At 30.8% G+C, this 26,150-nt stretch overlaps 1 protein-coding gene across 5 annotated transcripts in view; it reads left to right on the forward strand.

The window, feature by feature from the left end:
- Positions 1–26,150, forward strand: part of f (espin protein forked) — a 258,719-nt gene that overhangs the window by 85,460 nt on the left and 147,109 nt on the right. The window contains exons 1-2 of one of the 5 annotated variants that reach the window (XM_076394359.1): positions 1,077–2,132; positions 8,520–8,885. The exons of the other annotated variants lie outside the window; for them this stretch is intronic. Coding sequence (XP_076250474.1) covers positions 1,099–2,132; positions 8,520–8,885 — 1,400 coding nt within the window. The 5' untranslated portion in view covers positions 1,077–1,098. Of the gene's footprint in view, positions 1–1,076; positions 2,133–8,519; positions 8,886–26,150 lie in introns of those variants that run through there. 5 annotated transcript variants of the gene reach the window in all.

Genomic DNA, 26,150 nt, shown 5'->3' on the forward strand with positions numbered 1-26,150 from the left:
AAGATGGATATGAAACCGTACTTATTGTAAATAGAGGGGTGGATAGAGTTATAAACCTTTAAAAGATAAAGAGATTCAGGAAAATATCGGTGATAAAAAGATAATGAATATTTATAATAAATCGAATGTGCTGTATTAAAATGTTAAGTTACATTATTTTTCTGTTGCCAAAATATAAAATATACATTCCTTATATTTTTTAAATAAATACAATCATTTGTTGCGAAGTAGTTCTAAAATTCCAAATAAATTCTAAAATTAAAAAAAAATCGTTCTTCCAAGTTTTAAACTAAAACATATTATGAGTAAATACTAAAGAAAAAACGTGTATATTTTGTTTATTATAATTTAAATTTACACAACACAAGGATTTATTATTAATAATTGATAATTAATGGTTACATTAATTAATAGTTATATAAATAATGTAATATTAAATTCTATAAATAATATACTTTTTTTTAAATTTATTTATTTATTTTTTTATATATTTTTAAAGTCTCATTTTACCAACTATGGGTTTATCTGTACTGGGCCTAAAGTTTAACGTGGGCTCCGAACCACGGTCCTCAGCATTAAGCCTACCGACTGGCGAGTGACCAACTTTAGAAATCATGCCCAGAAGACATCCGGTCTTACCTAGCCTGGTTACTGGCGTGACTGGGATCATTTTCCTTGTCGGATTTTTCACTCTTGCCTAGAACATTCACAAATTTTAAACAATCACAAACATAAATTTACGACCATGCCTCAACAGGATTCGAATCCGCGGCTATCGCAACAGTAGGAGGACCATCGCTTTTACCAGTGCGCTAGCAAGCCGGCTATAATATAATATACTTTTTCTTTAGCATGAATGTTTCTCTTTAATTTTTCGTATTTACTGTGCCAGTTCAACTGCGGAGCAGTGTATATGATACATTTCACACGATATACACACATGACTGATTGAAGGTACAAAGGGGTGAATTCAGAGGAAGAGAACTTCCGTTTGAATGATTTGTCACCGTCAGTGGTCTCGAAATCGAACACGATATAGTCACTGGTTCAGTTGTCTGACCGGTACGACTGATATGATAAAGAAAAATGTGCTGAAACATGTCGTTATGGTACGACCTAATTCGTTATCTGTGTCTGTGTATTGTGGTGAAGAAACGCTCGTGGAATCCAAACCAGAGCCGCGGTTCCAAAGCGACGAAAAGTGAGAACAAGAATCATAAGGCCATTCTAAAACATCGGCTCGATAGTACGCGACAAATATCTCAAGCGGAGATAAGCAAGCCGGCTTGGTTGAAAGAATGGACCATATCGAAAGGCTGGGTTCATAATAAGAGCCAGTCTTTGTTGCGAAAAATGAGAAACGAGGAAGAAAGTTCGGATGCTGTTCGAAATCATGATCTGGATAGTAATTGCTCGTCTGTGTCCAACGTGGAAGACCTGATTTCAATTATCAGTAATATTGAATATCAACAGAAACAAGAAGCGGAAGATAAGGTAACCAGTGAAGAGGAGATTGATGTGTGCGGGGATAACGATGATGAGTATGACGACGAAACAACAGAAACTATGAAACTTAACGATGATTTAAGTTTACACACTCCTGAACAACGACAGGCTGATATCGCGTTGATTTTCCAGCAGATTTCGGAAAATTACCGAGAGAGATTCCGTATGGATAGTCGAAAAATCAATCCGAATAAATATCAAGACCTACGGTTACCAGAAGTATACAAGGAGCGATTGCTTGATCTCGAAATGAACCATAGTAATATATTCAAAGGTGTGTGGAAGCAAATGAAGAATTTAACAAGTCCCAAAAATACATTTCACAGGGGAAAGTTTACTGTAAATCAACTGTTCGGTACCGAAATATCTTCGGCTCACGAATCTGTACGACCTCTCAAATCAAAACCATCTCTTGGCCAGAATTTAACCTTATACAATACGTTAAATTCTCGTGCCAACATACATGAAGACGCAATATTGGAATGTTCGGACGAAAGCAATTTTAACTCTCTGAGTTATATCTATTACAATCCACTGTATGTCCCGTTGGATGTCGAAGTGAAAGGTCGCGATTTATGTTCGGCAAATAGCAGGAATGGTTATTTTTGTAATGTGGACCATCAATCGTAAGTTTCAAGTAGTATCGTTAGTTAGTTATTTGGCAGTTTAGTTTATATATTATATATCCTTTGACTATATAAAATGTTTCTAACCATTTAAAACATTTTTTTTATTTATTCTAGAAGACTAATAAATTAACAAATTAATTAATCACTAATTTCTTACAGTTTTAAAATTACAAAGTACTTATTCCACGATAAACACTTTGGGTCAATGTTTTTAATGTCCACTGAGTTTTACTTATAACTTCTGAACTACATTAAACGATTTTGCTCTTTCCAATCTTCTAACTTAGCCATCATTATCTAAGAGCACTGATGTGCTGATGGAGCTTCTGTTCATATCTTTGAGCATTGCCCTTGATAACGTTATCGACAATTTTTACCTTCAAGTCCTTATACAGATTGTCGTTACAAATATATCATGGAGCATCAACAATACTGTCAATACAATTATCTAGTACAATCCCAGAGTTAAACATCATCAGTCCTCACTGGTTCCAAGACTCGTTGGTAAAGCTTTTTTATATCGAATATGTACCCAATAACGAGAACATTCTTTTGTACTTAGCTTGGGTTCTTCACATTTTCTGTTTTGTCAAAATATTTAGCTGTATTACTATATGGGAATACTTGCTGATTTATATTATATATACTAGCTTGTGCTTGATTTATTTTGATGCGTTATTTTTTTTTTCAACATTGTATTTCGGTTAATTCGTTGTTATTGCCAACGATTTGGATTTCATTGTCATCGGCAAATGTAGCAAGAATATTTTCAGTGAAAGTAGGCTAGTCCCAAGTATACAGCAGATAAAGGACTGGTCCTAATACACTTCTCTATGGTATACCTGCTTGTATTTTCCTCAAGTCAGAAGAGGCATCTTATTGTTTTGTACACTGAAGTATCGGTCAGATATAAATGACAATGAGAAACATTTTAATCTTAGGCTTTAAATCGTCATATTAACTTTATCGAAAGCTTGACCAATATTTTAAAATATTGCAGAACAAATTTTATTTTCTTCTATTATACATTGGTGATTCGGTGAAGCTGATCATATCATCGATCGTGGAATGTTGTTACTTGAAACCAAATTGATGATTTGTAATAAAATACTTTTCGTCGATGATTGGTTTTACCCTTTTCAATACAAGTTTCTCAAATAATTTGGATATTGTCGGTAATAGTGATATTGTGACCGGTATGACTTTTTTCTTAGTTTATTCATCATCATTAATTAATGTTATATCAGTCTATCTCTATTCTATCAATTGTTAATATTTTAAGAGGTTGTATTGGGTTATGGTATCCACTGTAGTACGTTGAAATATTCTCTCGAGGTGGTCTGCAAATTTCTCACCCTTCTCCTATTAATCTCCGGCCCATTTTTCATCGGAGCAGTTTGTATGAGAGGCTTTTCTTAGTTTCTGGTATCTCTAAATAGCTGATACTGAGCATTAGCATTATTCATTCAATTCTTGAATTTCATATCTTATTTGGAATGTAAGATTATTCAGCTTAGTTTTTTCTTGCTGAACCCTGGAAAAATGCTATTTATTCCTCGCTCTTTTTTTTCTGATATTAATTCTACTTATTCTTCTTCAATCGAGATTCTTTTTCGCGCTGAGTGCCGAATATACTTAAACGATTTGTCCACATCAAAATCCAGTTCTTCTTAAATCTCTATCTGGTCTCCCAAGTGGATTTTGTCTTATAACGACACTCCAGAACCTATCCAATCGGTTCTTTAATTAAGCATACAGCAATTACTTGGCTTTAACATGATGTCACTTAACTGGAGTGAAAGTCAGTACAATCGGTATATGGTCTGAGTTTAGCTCTAGATTTTCTTCAATTTACTATATATCTTATATTGCTTGAAAGGTTTCTAATGATGCATGAATCCAACAAGTCTGGGATCTTATCTAGATACTTTAGCCAATATTTGGGTTTACATTGCGAAATAGTTTCACAAGAATATACTTGAATAGCCTTTAACAATCCTCTACTCTTGTTCGTAATCAGACCCGATCCCCAATGTCTATTTTTATAATTGTAGTTACTGCCTATAGTAAATCGACTTCCAAGAGTTTTAAAAAACTATTTATATCTTTTATATTTAATATTATGTTTTGGTGAGGTATATAAACTGGCTACTTTGCCGTTCTTAGTTATAATATTGACAACTGTGGCCTGGATATCTTTTGATTTGAATTTAATTTCCTCAAAATGATGAATAGTCTGTATAAATGAAAAAACCTTTAAAAAAATATAATTTTATTACCCCAATTCAAGGAAAGTTGTTATTATTTTATTAATTAAATTCACAAGAAATCAAATTGATTGTTGAATTCAGTCGGTCTTTTTTTGTTAAGCAATGACGTGAACACAGTTTCCTGAAAATCAATTATTAGTTGAGTCAACACTTTCTAACATTGAGCTTTTTGTATTTTTAAGTAAATGATTAATAAATAAATAACTAAAATTTGCCTCTTCCATTTGTAATAGTGGTTAAAGTTAAATTGATAAGTTTTGTAATATTACATGATATTATTTTTAAATTATATTATAAGCATTATTAAATCAGAATATATGTGATATGTGAAAATTTTTGAACACGAACGTTTTTTAACGCGAATTGTTTTGGGATATATGTTATTTACTATATTTATCTCCCTCTTGTTTTACCTTAGTTCAGTTTGTATGTGGCACTGTATTATAATAAATAAAATAATGTACAAGAATGGAAAACGATATTAATAAAATAAAATAAAACGTAGTTATGTATTTCTTACTTACTATTTTTGTTATTGTTTATAATAAGAATTATTGTTTAATTATTGTTTAAATAAAAAAATTACAAACTATATTGTCTGTTATCAATTTAAAAGTCAAATTAACTAAGTACTTTAATAAGCAGTCTCTGAAGTGTGTATTAACCCGTCGGTCATATACATTAATCTTAGTGGGTAGCCGGGTATCTGGATATTGAACGGGCGGGGTATCAAGTTTGTTAGTTAACTTTTATTAATTAATTGACTGTTAAAAAATTTGACGAAAAATGGGTGTCAAATTACTTCAATTCTGGGGATCCAGACGGCCATAAAAAACACGGCCATTTTAAGGAGAAGTTAATATATTTTACCTGCGGATTCAAATGGATAACCGGGTGCCCGGTCATTGACCGGACAGTTTTCATAAAAATATGTCCATAATTTTCTATAACTTTTTCCTATCTTTTGGGCATCTATATTTATATCTGGCAATATGTCGATACCATGTCTAAGGAGTGCTGTTGGTTCATTTCGAATTATTCTTCGAGCATTTCGAAACCGTGGGCTATCCAAACCATGATGCATCGCTCTAAAGAAATGATAATCTCAAGGCGCTATGTTTAGTGAGCTGAGTAGTCACAATTTTTGTAATATGTAGCCGAGCCTTGTCATACCAAATGATTGGTATGCGACTGTCACTCCTATTTCCAGTCTTTTTTTCAACAATATGCCATTCGATTCGTTCAATTAACCTCGATTTTGCTGCTCATAATACAACATCTGTCTGATTGACCAGAAACAATAGGCCACCGAAAACTCTTCTTTTTGTGTGATATTCGATGTGTTTAGTCAATTAGTGTAGTAGCCATCTTTCCACCATTTGGATATTTCTCATCCCTCTGGAGACTCTGAAGATTGATTCATTAATTGTTACATGAAAGTTACGTGAGAGTTTGAATACAGCTCAATCTACTTTCTGTCTAATAAATCTTGCAATTTATTCACTTTTTTAATCCTCCAAAACATTCTCAAAATCAGAGACATCAAAATCAACGTTATTAAGTTAAATTTTTAATCATTGAAACCAAAACGGATAATTGGGATATAATGGAACAGCATCACTATATATTTCTGTATTCTGATTAAGTGTTTGATGGGCTTACGAAGGCAATTGATTCCTTCAAGTCACACAACAGAAGTAATATAAGCTCACTTTATTATTCACTATTTGTATAATTCATTTTTTATTAATATCAGTGAATGAATGAATGAAAACTGTTATTTTGTATAGATATATATTATGTAAAGTCACTCGAATTTAATAGTTACGATAAGTTTTTTGTATTGATACTTCGCAGACTCATCAATATATATCGTTGATTAAAATACATGAAGCTACCTAATATTTTAATTATCTTTATTATTATATTCTTCCATTCTTATTATATTATATTCCAATCTATAATTTATATATATATATATATATATATATATATATATATATATATATATTCAGAACTTTATCTTTTACTTAATATAACAATATATGAAATCCTATCTCGCCATCTAAAACTTCTAAAAAATCTCTTTCCAAAAGGTCAATTTTGTTAATTTGTTCTAGACGAGATGTCAATGTAATAAAACATATTTACTCGCATCATAATATTATGAAGTATAATTGGTCATATGTTAGGATTATAAATGACTAAAATTATCTGAAACTATTACTTATAGATGCTACTAATGACAATTAATACGTTTGTAAGGAATATGAAAAAAAATACCATAAAACTGATAACTATTGAACTGATAAGTATCATGTAACCTCATCTTCCTTAAAATACCTAGAAGGACACATTTTAACGTTTGTTTTAGCTTTATCTCAAAAAGAGTGCATTATTTTGGAAATATCTAAATTTTGAGGCTTGAATTTTTTGATTTGGTCTTCGTTCAAAGAAAAAAATGTCTCTACATGAAGCATACTTTGAATAGAATTATATTTCATTGTATAAGCGGTCATTAATTAGTTATAATATTTACCAAAAAACTGCTGAAATACCATTGCCCATCCATATTATTGTCTGTAACGTAAATATCTTCATAAACGCTTTAACGATTTTAATTAAGATATACCTCGACTGTAATATATGGTACTCGTATGTGTACGATAAATTATTCGATCATCATTTCACGTTCTTAATGTCAAATCATTCATTTTTATCTGTTTTCTGATCGGCAGTAAATTTCGATGTTCAAGATTCATTTTATACTTTTCAAGCAATGCTTTCTATTATTATACATACTATAGTACGGTAAAATATGTTCTTGCCGATATATTGAGTTGATCAAGGAGAGAAAAAGAGAAATTCTTTTTTCTCATGTCATGTCATGTCATGGATTTTTTTAGTTTAATTTTTGTTTTAATGTCTGTTAAATTAATAGTATTTGGGTTCCTTCGGAAGGGAATACTAGCTACTGTATCAATGCATTAGTCGTCCTGTAACATATAGCTTATTTGTAGAACTATCCTTAGCTTATTGGTGGGTATTACGGTTTTGTTTACAGTCTGCTCTTTAAGGAGCTTTGATGTTAATTATTTATATCAGAACCAGAAGTTAGATAGCGCTAAATCTAAGGAATATATGGATTGATGAAAAATTAGTTTCACTGATTTTAATGATGATGCGTTATATTGGTGGATTTTTTTTCTGTACTTCTGTAGTTTTCGCTTGGTTCAAAAATTAATTTAAAACTAATCCACGAATAAAATTCCTTTTGTATCTCAACAACTAGCCAAGCTCGCACCACCTTTGCTTTTTGCTTGGATTCAATATTGTGGTTGTAAATTTGAATTTCATTCATGACGACGAAATGTTCAAAATGTTTTAATTCTTACTCAACGCCGTACTCGAATGTGTTTTTTCTCAATCCCTTGGAAATGTAGCCCTCATGGTGCACAGAAATAGCTATCTTGCTGTTTTTTTAAAAAGTTCCGATTAATTTTAATTTAGTATTGAAATTTTGATAATAGTGAATGATGTATAATAAAGTTAACAATCAGAATAATGACAATAATAAAAAAACATTCTGATACACCAAAAATGTTTAACAACAACGATTTAAAAAATCACTTATTTTATTTGCCTGACTAAAAAATACGTTTATTGTATATGTAATGTATATCAATAAAATTATTTAATCTCTTTTTTTCACGAATATTCATTAATAAGTAATTATATTTAACAAAGTTGCCATTTGTAAAGACCCAAAATATTTTTTCATGGCTCTTGTACTACTTCTTAAAAACAATTAGATCATGTCATACTTGGAGTTCTTGTCGTTACAATTAATTCATCAATACATATAGGTTTAAATTACCTTGTTTATACCAGTTCAAGTGCTTTGTCATAATCTGCGGATGCCATGTAGAGAGTCGTGTTTCGTTTATCATATGTCATGCCTTTCTACTACTTGCTGGGCCAGTAATCCACTATGCTATTTTTACTGTGTAACCATTACTAAATATAAAAATAAATATATATACTGCCTTATAACTAACTGGTCGCTTTTATTAAAAACATTATATAATTTTTATTTATATTATGTTCATTTTAGAGAATTAAATACTGACGGCATATTATCGACCAGACATAGTCATTTTAGCGAACATTTCATGCAACAAACTCATGAAAATCATTTTCGTAAAAATCACAGCTTCTTCTATAAAAAGGATGCTTCATTTAAAAACAAACTAAGGACGGAAAAGTATGTCATCCGACACATTCGAGTTAGAATCATGTTGTCTTTGCGAATTGGGAAGAAAATTAAGGGAAACGACAAGCTTCAACATAAAAAATATAAAATGCTGGAAAATAAATCCAAAGGAAGCGAAGAAACCCTCAGGAGGAATATTGTGAGAACTCACGAGGAACAACGGAGGATTGGAAATGGGAAATCATCTATTAAAATACAAAATATGAGGTAAACTTTTTGCTTATTTTTATTTTTCTACTTCCAACAAGTCAAAACAAGTAGCTTAGTAATATTTTGTCTCGAACGGTATTTTTAACCGACTTCAGAAAAGGAGGTTATATGTTCGTTTATATATATATATATATATATACATATATATATATATAATTTATTATTATTTATATAATTTATTATATATAAATTTATTATTATATATTTAAATGTGTGTTCATCAATTTCTTCGTCAATAGTGGACCGATTGTCAACATTTTTTTTTATTTCAAAGAGTGCACTTCCGAGGTGGTCCCATTGGAACCAAATCAGAATCTGATGGCGAAATTCGGGGAAATCGAGGCAATTTCTCAAATTTCAAAGGCACGTAAAATGTTTTCACATATTTTTTTGTTTAAAATAATTAGATATTTGTGTATAATGTTACTGCTGAGCTGATGTGACGGAAGACATAATTCCTTAACGGTAAGGAGTCAGAAGATATTTCGTTAAATGCTATGGGGACACACAGACAACTAATTGTATACTTTGAAGTTATATAGGTAAGCCAATGATGAAAACAGGGATCGGATCGCTATACCCTTCAGGAGTTATTAGTAAGGTTTTGTTTTTTAAAGTCTAAAAAAATTAAAGTTTTGTTTTTAGTGGACCCCGGGGCCTGAAACCTTCCTTATTTTGAATCATTGTTTTTTATTCCTATTTTTCCTCATACGGACTGCACCTTTACTTGACCTATCTTTTGTAATACTTAACAAAATAATTGCGTAATTTATGTAGTTCATTTCTAATACTAAAAGGAGAAAAATAAAATATTTAAATGAATCGACTCACTAAAAAGTAAAAAATAATTAAACTTAGATTTTTAACAAAAAAAAACGTTTTAAGATAAAATATGCACATAATAATCGTTGTAATAACTAAATAAAAGTAAACAAAACCTTATTTAACCTATCTGCTAATAACTATAAAACAACAATATTATTTTAACTACTACGAACTGATCAGTTTGAAGTCAGACAGATAACCAGATATGATTTTAGGAATCACTAATAAACTAAATAATAACTAAAATACTCATCTCCTTTAATTATGTCTCATCATTGTTTAAACGACGAAGTTAAACTGTGGAAATTAAATACTGAACCTTTTTTATTTTATCATTCATTATTCATCACTGAAAGTCGTCTATTTTGTGAGATATCTATTTATATTCTTACTTATTAAGTTATACATACAGTAACATGATTTACAATGAAATATGTTCTTCAGTTTTTTAAATGCAAAAGTGATTTATGGTATTACATATTAGATGATAAATAATTCATACGCTGATCATTTCGCTACAGGCATATTTGTATTCGCGGTCACCGATAAACTCTAATTTTTGAGACGATATAATAACGAAGTACATCGTATTACAGATTTTACCGAGAAAACGTTAAATTTGTTAAAATATTATTTCTAGATGTTGCTAAAGCCTTTGATAAAGTATGACACGAAGACTTGTTATCATCAATTCAGAATAAGATACGGGGATTAATATTCAGATTAGAAACCCATTTCTGCTGGAATACTATAAGGTATCGTCCTTCGGCCAATATTGTTCTTACTTTATAACAGTAATATCTCTAAATGTTAAGAGCTCAACAAAGGATTGAGTTCACATTTTGCTGATGATACTGTCTTACCTGCTGTAAATAACTACATGGAGATATGTGTAAATAGATTACAAACTTGTAAACTTGTTGCTGTCAATAATATTACCTATTAATTGACATTATTTAATACTATTAAATGTTATGAAATCTACTCATGTGGATTTCTCATAAAAATTTGATTACTGACCGATGATAATTGATTCTACAGTAATTTGGTGTGCGATCAAAGTAAAATTTTTGGGCATGACACTCCAGTGGAAACCAAACTCAAATAGAAATGAATAAACGAGTAGTACTTTATATGAGGGTTAAAAAATGCCTAGAAAACAATCTGAATTGTCATTTTACAAGAAATTGTTATTCTATAAACACATTTTTAAGTGAGTTCGGACCTACGCTCTGCGATTATGGGGTTACACCAATAAATTAAATGTTAATATTATCCAAAGTTGTCAAAACAATATTCGTTGGAGTATTGGTAATATGGTATGTAATATAATAGGTAATGTTTCATGATGTTTTAGAAGCAACGACATCCTCAAAGATCTAAGGGTACTAATGACAGTGAAGAAATTAAACGGTGTGAAACACCAAGTGTTATTGCGTTACAATACAATTACTAAGCGATAGGAATACAAAACGTCTCTTATGTTTAGACAAAAACTTTTTGAACTAACGTCGTTTAACATCTGTAAATACTGTGCCGTGTATTAACCTTATACGGAATAGACCTGTGGGAGTATATCAAACGCTAATTATGTTTGGGTCTTAAATCGTAGATCATTGACTTTAAGAACATTGTTAAGCCAAATATCCAAGTCCAAGACTTGACACTGTTTCATTCTCACATCTGTAAACTTGACATATTTGTCATATTTCAAAAGCGATGCTTCAGGTAAATTCCACATCTGTCTCTTCCATCCATCTTTCTCCCTGAGATCGTATTAGAAATGAAGACATTCGATTAGGATGCTACAATGCATAATTAAGCAACAAATCCAGAGATGCTGATTAATGGTCGAATAAAAAAGGGACGAATGTGTGTGGGTGTGTGGGTGTGTGGGTGTGTGGGTGTGTGGGTGTGTGGGTGTGTGGGTGTGCGTGTGTGGGTGTGGGTGTGTGTGTGTGTGTGTGTGTGTGAGTGTGTGTGTGAGTGTGTGTGTGTGTGGGTGTGCGTGTGTGTGTGTGTGTGGGTGTGTGTGTGTGTGTGTGTGTGTGTGTGTGTGTGTGTGTGTGTGTGTGTGTGTGTGTGTGTGTGTGTGTGTGTGTGTGTGTGTGTATGAGTTTTGAATTCTGCTGTCACTTTTTCAGCGGTGATTTTCTGTTGTTTGACTTTTTTGTGTTCGTTGGTTTCTGTCATTTAATTTTAGGTTTTGCCCAGTATTACTCTTCGCCGATGACTTCACCATATTTTGTTTATACTGTCATTATCGTGAATGTTGTTGCTCGTAAAACGTTAAAGGATTAAGCTGTTTTCATGACAGGCTCAGGTCGCTTGTTTTTAACCGATTTCAAAAAAGGGGGAAGTTCTATGTTCTGCTGTGTATTTTTTTAATGTTCAAACTTCTTTTTTTTAATCGAAAATGTACGCTTCCAAGGTGGTCCCATTGAATCCAAATTTAGATCTGATGGGGAAAGGGGGGTAAATCGAGGGAATCAAATTTCAAAAGCACAATATTTTCACATATTTCTTATCTACAATAATCAGATATTTGGGTATAATGTTATTTCTGAAATGGTGTGACGAAAAATCGAAAGTACTTCAGTGTAAAAGCCATTTAGTTGGCTTTTTAAACACTAACCACATCATATGAGAAGTCGTAGAAACTTTATTCTTTTATTTATCAGTTTGAAGTCGGTGCCTAGCCTAAACGATACAAAAAAATAATATAATTTTGTGATATATACACAAAATTAAATTACGAATAAAACAAATCTAATCTCTTGCTCAGCATTGACTTCGATCTGATCAGTTGGTAGTAGTTAAAATAATATTGTAAATAGATAAATAGATTTAGGTAGGTATTAAGCTAAATGTTGTGTATATAGTAGTATATAAAATACGTGCAGTAGATAGGTTAAATAAGTTTTTGTTTATTTTAATTTAGTTATTGCAATTATTATTATGTACATATTTTATTTTAAAACTGTTTTTTTTGTGTTAAAAAAGTATGATTATTTTTAAAATTTTAGGGAGTTCCTTATTTATTTTTTGAAGGCGGTTCAATTATTTTGTTAAAAAACTTTTAGTTGTCACAGAACAAAGCGTACAATATATTGAAATGTAAGATACAGACTGTAAATTGAGCAATATATACGCGTCGCTTTATATACACGGAAGCAGTGCTGCCAATATGCCACAAGATATAGTATATTGCATGGTGTTCATATTATTTTATCTATGCCCTTTACAATTAACATTAACTATGTTAGTGTAAGCATTGTTAAAAAGAAAATACGTTTATAATTTTAATTAATTATTCAATTTCATATATACGACCTATTGGTTAAGTTTTTGACGGTATATAATATAAATATTAATGTTTATATTCTAAAAGAAATTAATTAGCGTTTTTATTAATCTTTCAGCGATTATATCTTCATATTAGCATCAACGCCTCTTACTAAATCAGAGAATTTACCGTTCGTATAGGTAAATTTGGCCTATTGCAGAATCTCTTTCAAGAAATAGTATCGTATCGCAACTGACAATCCAATATCTGGTTATTAATCGTCAGTTTCCTATTATTGCAAGATTACGAACTCCGTGGTTGTATGTTAATATATTGCAAAAACGGTATGTTTTTTATTCTTTAAACTTGTTCGTCTTGGTATGAAATTATGATGCTGCAATATGGTTACGGTCTGAAAGCAAGCTAACGGAAACAAAGCTCGAATCGGCTGGATTAACGATGGTTATCACGTTGGTAGATTTTAATAATTCGGCTGTTATTGTTTTTAATTTTCAATTCTAGAGGTCATGTTATACCGATATTAAATATAATGTTTTTTTTAATAAATCCAAGGTTTTATTTTGAAAAAATATATACATTATTATTTTTTATGTATTGTTCCTTGCTATACATTATACTTATCCATAAATTTGACGGTACTTGAATTTTACTTAAAAACATATTTTTTAGTGTTATGTATGTGTTTTTGTGTGTCCTTAGTTAACAAGATAATACCGTACAAATCAATAATAGGTTCATTTAGACCTACGGAATCTAACTATGGGATACTCTCTCTAGTCCAATATAGTCATTATTCAACGGTTCCAAAATAGTTTTGCGTGCTATTATCTAACACATGAGCTGAAAAGTCCAGGGTCCTAACACATAGATAGCGCTATTTTTATTGCATTCGCCGCTTTTTCAGTTGGTACTAACGTTCAAAAGAAAGCTGTTAAAATTTCATGAGTTTCTACTCATAAGTTTGTGAGTTATTCTGTTAAGAGTGACAATCATTTATAATTACCGTCAAGTGAAGCAATAGATTGAAAAGTGTTATAAGAACGCAGTGGACGTTCAAATGAGGTTGTAACACCAGAAAACATTAAATAAATCCACAAAACCATTTTGAATGAACGAAAAGTGAAGTTGCGTGAGTTAGCTAACATCGTATTCGGTTCGTATTCTGAAAGCGCTGTTCGAAGTGGGAGCCGCGTTTGCTCACTATTGACCAAAAACAAGAACGTGTTGCTGATTCTGAGTAGTGTTTGGACATGTTTCAATATAACAAACCGGAATTTTTACATCGAAATCATCTGAGTGGACAACAAAAGGTGAACCTCGTCCAAAACGCCCGAAGGCACAAAAAACCAATCGACCGGAAAGGTTATGGCTTTAAGGTTATGGAAAGGTTCGGTATTTTGGGATGTGCATAGTGTAATATTAATCGACTATCTTGATAAGGAAAATACGATCAATAGTGAATATTATATAGCGTTATTGGAGCGTTTGTAGGTCGAAATTGCAAAGGAATATATCAAAGAAAAAAAAATGTGTTTCATCAAGGCAACGTTACAAGTCAATTAAAATAATAGCAAAATTACAGTGATATAACTTCGAATTGCTGCCACGTCTAGCCTATTCACCAGATTTGGCGCCTAGCGATTACAGCCTTCCGCAAAAAATTCGCTCAAATGAAGTAACCTCTTCCTCTCGTTGAAACTGAGGCCTATATTGAGGCAAGAGATAAATTGTTCTACAAAAATGGTATTGAAATGTCAGAGCGGCACTGTAAAGATTATATGGGTCTTAATGGAGAGTACTAATAAGTAATGAACAAAACTAATTTTGAACGAAAAAAAACGCGTTTTCTTTGTTACGCCCGGGATTTTTCAGTCCATGTGTTATTAATCGTACTATATTACTAGTTTAGTGATACAGCGTGATATCCCTCTAAAACCCATAACGAGTATTAGTGTTAAGTACTTCGACATAGTGTGTGTGCCCATGAGCTGAATGTTAGTGATAACTCCTAATAAACATATATACAATTTAGAGCAAGATTTAAGGGTTTATTTCAAGGGTGACTTATTGAAGTGCTGTAAATGTCAAATCCATAATCATTGTCATAAGAAATACTTATTGGCAATTGGACAGATTTTTGAACTACTATTTTAAACTATTTCTTAATGAAGTTTTGATGAGTTAAACTACTTGGTGATATTGTTTGTGCGGTAAAGTTCATCTTGCAAAATTACTTTTTCGAGCATTTATTCAACTCCATCTCTAAATTCCTTCTTTATTTCAATGTTCGACTTCCTTGTCCAGATTATTAGAATTAGCGCACCTGAATCATTAAGAATAATGCCTTTACATGTTAGTGGTGGATAACATTAATTATGGGTAACAGCAGTCGTCGAATTAAACAAATAAAATGAGACTTTCAGTGAAGTAGGGTTGTGTTTGACAATATTTTCATTGAACTCTTTTCCATACCACTTACGACTTAAATTTCTAGGCGCGTTTGTAGTTGTATTCCCTGGAAGCCTAATCCACCTAATTAAAAATTGTGTATCCAATTAACATATTTTACTTTCATTACAGCATATTTACCTTTTACGCTTAGTTTTTTTGTCCTTCAGTACAGAGTTTCCTTGCAAAGACATTTTAACATCACTATATATCTTTCTTGATAAAACTAGATTTCCGACAAATTCTAACCGAATACTGATGTATATTCTGAATAATTACACATATATCTCTGCACATAAATCTTCTATACCCCACAATAACATTTCCTATTAATTATATACTCACCTGCACTTGTTTTCATTCACTCTGTCTTAGAAATTGGCACCATTGAATCATTTCATGTTTAGAAAGGTTCAGTAACAGCTTAGTTAATGACTAAGCTGTTATATCCAATTTATCTAACATTTGTTCGCAATTCCATCATGTATCAATTTCTTCTTCAATTTCTCAGATCGAGTTCATTGAAACTGAAGGTGTTGACCTTCTCATGACCATTCCTCTTTCCAGCATGAAGTACAATATATCTGCAATGAATTATTAATAAATGTTATGACTAATAAAACCTAATCAATTGTTTTTCCAATGTTTACCTGTTTCCATTAACTTTTGTTCTCATAACACTATCTCTATTATCATCTTGCCATTAGTGATCATTGGTTATATCGGCCCCATTCTGAAATATCTATGTCTCATCTAAATACATAAATTGATATAATAAGTCATTCTATTCATTTTATTTTATACTTTTAAAAATTGTATTCTTTTAAAAACAATATCCGGAAGTTCCATTAGACCTCTTCGATACTTTTCGGACTAACAGTTTCCTTTGAAATAATTGCATTAAGTTTTGTTTGTATCGAAAAACTACTTACTGTTTCTATACATTTCATATCTTTAATCTCTGATAGAGCTAACATCAAGCTGATCTTGATTATATTTGTCATTTTTTGAGTTATTTCAGTGACCGAGTCCATATTAATATTCAGTACAGCTGCAACACGTTAAAATATTTTCAATAATAATCGCGGTAAATTAATATTTAACAGTAAAAATGCTTACCTTTTTAACGAATTTTACTGGTAAGACGGGGGCTCCATTTGCCAGAACTCTCGTTCCTGTTCAAGGTAACTGATTAGAGACGTAATCTGTTCTGTCTGGCTTCGGAATTTTCAATCAGAGTAATAATAAGTAGCGAAGTTGAAACAGTAATATGCACGAGTTGAGTTAATTGAGTTGAATAATTCTCTATGCACTTACTGAAACTAAAAAGATGAAGAACATCATCCAAAACGAACAGTTTCGATTCGTACTAACAATCTCAATTAAAATATTTGTCTTTTAATAAAGAGGATGTTCCTGAATGTTCTGGTGCCAGTAGTTTCTGATTTCACAAACACAAGCACCTACAAATTTATAAAAAGAACTGCCGGCAAGAATAATAACTTTTGGAATTTCCAATCAGAGTAATAATAAGCAGCTATTTAAAATTTATCAAAACCAGCAAACATTAAAATAACGTTTCCTGGATCATAACCTCTTATCACTATTGTTTCGAAGAATTTTGCATACGTTTGACAACTGGACGACTTTGGCAGGCTAGTTCGGTTACACGTTTGTACTTATCAAACAACATTGTCTTTTTTAACTAGAATAAAATAAAAAGGAAACTATTGTCTGATTCTAAAACTAGTTTACAAATATTAGGGCAGGCAATAAATTAAACATCTTGATGACGTTATCAAAATAACTTTGGATTGACTACATAAATGTTTGTTGTAAATCAGTCCTAGTATAATTCGATGAGTAGAAATTGAAACCTGTCGTTTAAATTCTAAAGCCCATCACTATCTATAACGTTGATCCATTTTTTTTGGCAACGTGCGGATGAGAAAGTTGACTTAGCTTTTTGAATCAGATTTGACGAAGTTCACTTGGATGCTTGAATTATGTTTTGATTTTTAGTGTGCAACATAATTGCCTACAAACATTCGATTGAAGTTGATATAGGTACATACATTTATATTGCTGATTTTAAGTAATCATACCATATTGATACCAATCTTGCGAAATATTTCTTATTCAAATGAGTTATTAAAATATTCTGCTTCCATATAGTTAAGATGCTTATATCTTCAGAAATCTAATGTACTTTCACTCCCTGATCTTCTATCAACATTTAAGCGCGATGTTTGGATGAAATATCATCATTGGTCATCAAAACAATTATTTTGTCACTATCATCATCAAATTATGCAAAATTTATTGTAGAAAATACAATATTCTTCATGGGTCTAATATATAGTTATAGATAGTATCAACAATTTAATATTCTGAAATTAACTGATTTTCTTCTTTGTAATATATTATTTATTAAAATGAACTTGCATATAGTACTATAGAACTAATATATGTCGGTAAAATAACAGTGGTACACTTAAACATATGTTGTAGAAATTATAATAAAATAAATATACACTGACACATTTACCTTATAGTATTTTTTATGAGCTATTAGACATAATAGGATATTTTAAATTATTAAATAACCACATTTAGTGCAAACATTGGTTCCTGGACAGTTATGCTATTAATGTCTGGAAAGTAAGTATAACAAATAACATGTGTTGAAGCTTCAAATACTTTATTTATTAAACTAGTTCAATTTACTTAAGATTCATTAAATATTGTTCATCGTTGATTTCTACTTTTCTTCATTATTCGTAAAGCATACAAATTCTGCGTTCACATAATTGATAATATTTTGAAATTATATGACCGAAGTAAAATGGCTCGATTACATTTGTGCTTGCATAACGACAGGTTTTTTTTATGTTCAATTCAAATATATAATTTGTAATAGTGACCTCTTGCGTGTCTTTAGTGACCTTCTATGATGGCTTCGTCCGATTTGGTACTTCCGCTATATTTTGTTTTGTTGTTGAAGCATTTGAATCACTTATACTAATGATTATATTATAATTGTTTGAGAGCAATGGATGATTTTGATACGTTTTATAAGTAAAGTCGTGTGTAAGTTATAAAACATCTAGAGATTTTATCCTGGATTATTTACAATATCAAGTGCTGTATACAATCAGAATATAGTTTTTCATGTTAAATGCTTTACGTTAGGCTAAATATTTAACTAAATGATTGAGTGTTAAACGTTGTTTGCATAAAATTATTCCTCTCAATAGACTGAAATTAGGGGCTAGTAACCCTTGGTTTTCTTATAATAATCATGCGCCTTCTTATATGCATCCCACGAAGATCCAATAACAACACCAAACACACTTCAATAAAATACCACTGGCTGAAAACATAGCGAATAAAAGCAAATGAAGCAAAATCTATCCATGTAAGACTTACTCTGCGTAGAAGAATATGCTCACCAGTGAATATCAATAATTGTCAACTCCCCTAGGCAGTGATACTAAATATCTTGGCATCTAAATTGATGTCTAATCTAGAAGAAGCACTTACTTATAAAATGAAAATAAATTAGTCTTAAATTTATCAAATGTATTGGCTCATTTGGTGAAAATCTAAGTTATCATTAGATAAGAAATTTTTTCCTTACTAAGCGATTACTGTACAACTTATTTAGTCATATAAAATCCAACAATTGGATATTTCTAGCAAGTAATATAGACATCATTTAACGGTTCCAAAGTAAAGTATTGCGTGCTATTGTCGATACTTCCTACTACAGGGGATAGACAAAATAATATGAACACCATGCAAAATGTTAGATATTGTTATATGTTGGAAACACTGCTACCATACAAATAATGCGACGTATTGACGACATATTGCTCAAATTACATACCAAATCTTGTGGTTATATTTCAGTGTATTGTAAGCTCTGTTGTGTGACCATCGAAACAAGGACGCTGAAATATGTGATCTCTCTGGCTTCGAAAGAAGACAAAATATTGTTGTTTGATTAGTGGAAGCGTCTGCTAGCTGAATTGTTTAGCGTTTCACGAGGGATATTATCAACGTTTTCGACAGCTTACACAAAACCTGGTAAAAAATTTACGAAGGTTCAATGTTAGTTTCGATAGCATCAGAATATTATCCAACTTTTTCCATGGCCAGCTCAATCGCCAGACCTCAACATAATTGAACCATTATGAGGATTTTTAGAGCAGAGAATGAGGTGTAGATTTCCACCTCCAACATCATTGAAGCATTTGGCGAATATTTTGATACAAGAATGGAACAACATTCCACTGGAGACTATTCAGGCGCTTTATAGATATATTCCGCGAATAATTGGAGCTCTTTTAAAAGCAAATGGTAGCTCAACATCTTATTAATAAATAAATATTGAATATATGTCAGGTGTTCATATTATGTTTTCCATCTTCAGTATGTCTTCAACGAAGTGACACTGAGCGATATCCCTTTATAAGCCGTGAGAACTGTAATTCGATCGATAGTGCAGTCACGTACATAATAGTTATCATAAGAAGTACTTATGCCTATCTTATGACTGGGTATCTGTTATGAGTGGGTGGGTACACATTAAATGAACTTCTAGTGTGAACGTTTCCATGAATTCTGATAAGGACTAAACTAGTTAAGCTACTTTTTTCGATTAGGAATTTATATAAATTTTGTTTTCATTTATATGGGGAGCCCCACAAATTTTGTTATATTCTTGTCCTCATATTTCGTATGTTTTAATGTGTAAAGGTTTGCATAACCCATTGGCTCAAATGATCAATCTCAACGGATTTTTTTTTGATCTAATATGCGGTCATATAAATAAACAACTGCCTACTTTTCAAATTGTTGAACCACTAAGAGTTAAAATCACTTTTTACATGGTATTGTTTCTTCACGACCTTTTGATTTAATATTAAGCTTAAATTATATCACAGGCGTTTTTTTATCTGATTTGGCATTCTCGAAGTTCTGGCTATTGCCTTAATTCATAAAAACGGCTCGAAGATGTCCTAAGTTGGTAAAAAGGATATTCTAAAGCCCATTATAGAAATTCAATTCAACAGCTATTTTGAAAAGTTAATACAAACGTTGGCCTATGCATTGCCCTTAAGTGAGTTAGTTGAAAACTGTTGTTGAATTAGCATTAGTGGTACTTGTTATAATTTATTGGCTAATATTTGAAGCGCTGACTGAATTCGATTGATTCATTAAGTTGTTTTGCAGAATATCACTCATTTACAAAACTGATATTAATTGCTTTTTGGGTACCCAGTTGACTCTTTGGGAAATACATACTGAAATATATATCCCATATTCATCGTGCTTGTGTATTAATGCAAGTTTAACATAACAGCTGTAATAAATTAATTTGTATTTTAACATTATACTAAGCACATCTAATGTAAGCTGTAATTAATTTAATTAAATTAATAAAAGTAACTGTATATTAATTATATATTAGAATAATTACTGCCATAGTTACAACTTATATATACAGCGAAATAATCGATATATTTCTTTCTTTTATTTCTCGACCTTTACGAATTGGATAACTAAATATGAAAAACTGAAACCTCTTGGTTTGCCTTATTTAAGATAGCGTGTATATCACGCCTATCCTGGCAGCTTTCAGAAAACCATACTCTGTTGACATATCATAAAAAACAATAAAAAATTATCAAATGTTTCTCACTACCTCCTAAGAAAAAGGACCATCTATCAAATTATATAAGTTAAATATAATAATGCATAGAGTGAAACTAATATTTGAATATTTAGAATTAAAATTCGATTATCAGTTTTGATATGATCCATTTTGAAACCCAATCGAGGACAGCTTGATGTATCGGCAATAGATGAAAACGAACGAGAACAAAACGTCGGAACTTTTTTTCGTGTGCTCTTGTATCGACCGGGGCAATAGAACAACAAATAGAAAGTAAACGTCAGCTTTCTGATCGTCTGTTCAGAAAATGGAACGGATTAAGCCGAAACGCAATTGCCCACCTGTCGATGAAAATTTTCGTCCGATATCACTTTCACCGACATCTCGATACAAAAGTAAATATTATTGCAGGCAATGTGAAAAGCGCCCGTTCTTATTACAATTTTCCACTTATACAGTCCGTGTTAATGCGCGCTCATTTTGCTTCTTATGCTCAATTAAAACGTTTAATTTTAAACATCTATTTGAAGAACTTTCCCCGTTTGTTCTGTATCGCTTATTCAATCAGCAGAATATTCCAGACACTGTCTTCCGGGGGTTATTTTAGTCTAGAGGCATGCATTTTTTTAAATGGAATAAACATTTTATTACCATCAAAATATTTAAAAGGCAAGCAAATATGCAAAACAAGCAAACAACAAAACAAACTATATAGGGATTCTTTATAACTTATAAGGCATTAAGGAAATTAATCACTGAGATAATAATTCTATTTTTTCTAATATATAATCTTCTTTTTCGTTTTTTAAATTTTTTATAATTTAAATGTTTTTATTTATATATTTTTCAACTTTATAAATGCTAGATATACCATGGAGGTAGGAGTAATAAAATGATGGTAGGATGGTAATAAAATGATTAATTGTAGTGCCTTGACTTGAGAGAAGCTTGGAGAGCTCTTAAAATGATCAGATATTAACATCTTGTTAATTGCGGGTTGCCAGACCATCGTTTTCATTTTTTGCCAATATATATTACCCCAGATGTTATCCCAGTTATTTTTGGGTACTTTGTAGACCTCTATTTCAGGATGTCGCACGTATAGGAGAAGGCTCATTATACAGTTTGACTTCTGGAATTCTCATATTTTAGCGAGTCGGCATTTGAGAGCTCAAAGAATGAACTCTAATGTCTTGAAAATTGAGTTAATCTATTAAAATTGTTGTTGAAAGTTATTGAATAAAGTTGTGTTCTAAAAATTTAAGAGTGGACCCAAATTCGCATAGTCATATGGACATGCTTGTATAATTTCCTCACAGCCTTCTGTGACAGACTCAACATTTTGAATGGAAGAGCCATAAAAGTTCAGTTCCAAAAATGGCAAAGATTGGGGTCGTAGAGAACGAACCGAAGAATAGAATGTTAAAAGTATACGGGGCTGATGGCTGATCTTTAGCAGTGGCTAGATAGATGTACGATGTACGGCACTGACACCAGTATATTAGTTGATTAGTAATAATATCCCACCCATTAATATAATCTATTTCGTGAGAAGGACACTTAGAAATAAAATTAAATATATTCAATAATAATTTAAACAAAAATAGTCTAATAATACTGTGCGGGAGAAACTGTTGGTGCCCAACAGCTAGGAACACATTACCTGCCACCTGTAACAACTATCTATTAAGCGATTCGTCTCGATTAACGATCTTCTTATTGTTATTGGTCATAACCTAACACATTTAATTGGCAACTCGTGGCGAACAAGTAGGCCGTAAAAAATTATTTCATTTAGAGGTTATGGTGACAGCAACACAACACATAAATGACCGATTGCTTCTGATATATTGTTCAAAGCAGTCGTAAATACTGATATAAATTTTTACAGCTTCATCACAAGAAAATAATTGGCATTTAACAAAGCACCGTTCGGAATGGGGACGGCATTAATCAAATATTAAGATTGAATTTGACGATCTGAAATTGACAGTTGGAATTTGTTTATTTGTAACCTCCACGTTACATTTTACGATTATTAGCAATATTAATAAATTGAAATAAAATATGCTACAATGAAATTTATTTGAAAACTGTTTCTGTCTTACGAGGGGACGACGGAAATTGATTTTGAAACGATAATCAGCTATATTTTTTATTTTAATTCTCAATCTACTTATTTTGTGATCATTAAAACTAATTATTTATAAACTATTTAATAATAAATAATTTAAATAAAAATATTTAATGAATGTAATACTATGAATAGTAATTATAATAAGCAAAACGTTCAAATGGTGTTATATCATTTTATTTTACATATATTTACATTTACAAACAAGAACTTGGTTAATAATGATCGTAAACATATTTAAATTGATACATACTCTGACATTTAGCGTAATTAATTAGAGATACATTAATCTATTATAAAATATGGATTTTTTATATTTCCTATAAAATTATTAATACATTTTCCAAGTTTTTGAATATTTTAACTTACCTATTCATTGTTGTATAAGAACAAGTTAAGATTATATCAAATTTTTTATCTCTGTGATATGCTCAATATACTCGATCCAAAATATTTTCTAAAATTAGTCATTTTGTATAAAAGCAGAAGTAAGTTTTTTAATCAATACTAAACGTTACAAAAAGATTTTGAAAGTATACACAATATTAAATGTGTCTTAAAATACGATTGTCATAATCACGACAGCTAACTAATGTGTCAATTAAGCTGATCATCAAGTTCATGTCATCATATCAGCATCATATCATCAAGTGCTAATTATATTCTACATCCCAATACTCACGCAATCGATATATTTGACAAAATAAACAAGTTTTTATATAAAAAATTAAAATATGTAGGATATTATGGATATGTTCAACAATTACTCGTATATTTTCTGAAGCCTAAATGCGACAGTTTCGCCAAATAACAATGTCATCAGGATAAGAATGGGCCTCAGCACTGAAATTGATTTTATTCTTGAAATACTATTCCGTGAATGTAATTTATTTCTATTGAGGAAATATATATTGTAGAGTGATCCTTGAAATGGTTCCAGTCTTTGATAAAAAGGCCGAATAACGCTTTCTGAGATCTTTTCAACTGTATTTCCTTTCAATAAATAACATGAAACTGGAATTGAATGACACCCCAATTTTTCCTATTAGACCATATTAATGGTATTTGTGTTCTAAATATTATTCCTCAGCTTCTCATACTGATATCAGAAATCTTCTAAACAAATACTTTTAAATCAATATTTGCATATTGAAACAGGCTCTCATTTCTTTATGATTAAGTTCCTATTTTAGACTATTATGGCTATTATATCTCTATTACATTACTAGTGCCCAGTTGATAAACGTTTTTAAGCATATTATCTAATAAATTCTAGAGAATTTCCTTTTCTTTGCCCAAAAAATATTCTCTGATACCAGATGTAGTAAAATACAAAAGGATAAGAAGGATACGAAGAAGGTACTATCGTCTAACTCAGAATATCAAAAAGAAAGCAGCGGCAATTCTGATGAAAATAGATAAAGGAGTATTGTAAAATATCTCAATATTTTTTACTTTTATGTATTTGTTGGGTAATATGATCAACATAATAAGTTTGTGACCAATATGGCCAGAGACGCTAATACCCCATCATACAAAAATCTAACTGTTATTCAAATTTATCAAATTTAAATTATTAATATATTTTTAAATTATTTGCCGTATATTTCCACTCAATTATTGCTTTTTATTGATTAACGATCCAACAGCTTCTTTGGATTTATACATATTTAATTATAATTTTTACATTAAAGGTAATATAAAATTATTAAGTAAAATTATATAGCTATTATTTAACAAATATAAACATAGTAATATAAATATGTTACAAAGGAAGATATATTACCGTATAGGAATATATAAACTTCTCGTTTTCAGGAAGGATATTAAATTGTCAACTTAAGATAAGAACAAATGCTTGCCTCTTTTTTAATCCCCTTCCCTGACCTTGATGAGTATATTTCTTATATTCAAACAAGATAAGCTTTATTGTGGAAATTGTAATCCATTCTGTACAACACCTGGGACGATCGCGTTCCAAAATTTCTACGTATCGATTACTAGTCAAATATTTGGAATCATATTATTGCCAAAAGTATTTACGGTGAGCCAAGTTTTCTCAAAAGTAATGAATCAGTTTTTATTCACAATTTAATTTTTGTTATACAAATCTACGTCATTTATACAACACAATAGTAATTGATTGTCAAAAGAAAAAATATCTTCTTATATAATACAATACATTATTATTACTGTCAAAAAAAACGAAAGTAACGTTTTTTAATTTATCTGTCTTACTTATCCCACTTTCAATTTTGTAATTTTCTCCATCTAAATACATATGCAAATGTTTGGTCGGCTTTTCATTACTTTCATCTAGATATTTCAGGCGAATTAGTTACTAACTAGAGCATTTTCCAGGTTAATTTACATATTTTAATGGCTTTAATTCTGGTGCACCAAATAAGTAAAACTGGCATACAAAAAAGCGTATTTCTTCCTTTCTAATTTGTTTATAAATATGTTAGAATAATCAATTTAATTTCCGTGTGTTACCGTGTATTTATATCAAGACAAGTGCCGGCTATACATTTTATTTATCTTGTCTTGATTTCTTATCTGTAAACTGCTTTCAGATGTAATTATTTCTTCTGGGATGATTTCAGTGGTTGGATGGTTTACAATATTATATTTATGTTACTTCTTTTAACAAATATAACACAATACATGACATTGAATAATACTTTTATGGTTTTAGCTATATAACTAAACTAGATGTGGAACATTATTAATATAATTTGGATATAAGCGATACAAGATTGATCATATACTTATCTGTCTACTTATCAAGGAGATCTCATTTACTTATCTACTTTATCTTAATAAGTAGAATCTGAGAGAAAGAGAAAGAGAGAGAGAGAGAGAGCA

This window comes from Rhynchophorus ferrugineus, unplaced genomic scaffold, assembly GCF_030347505.1.
Source record: "Rhynchophorus ferrugineus isolate W39M unplaced genomic scaffold, kcgeb_rfMv2 rfM1, whole genome shotgun sequence".
Classification (NCBI taxonomy): domain Eukaryota; kingdom Metazoa; phylum Arthropoda; class Insecta; order Coleoptera; family Curculionidae; genus Rhynchophorus; species Rhynchophorus ferrugineus.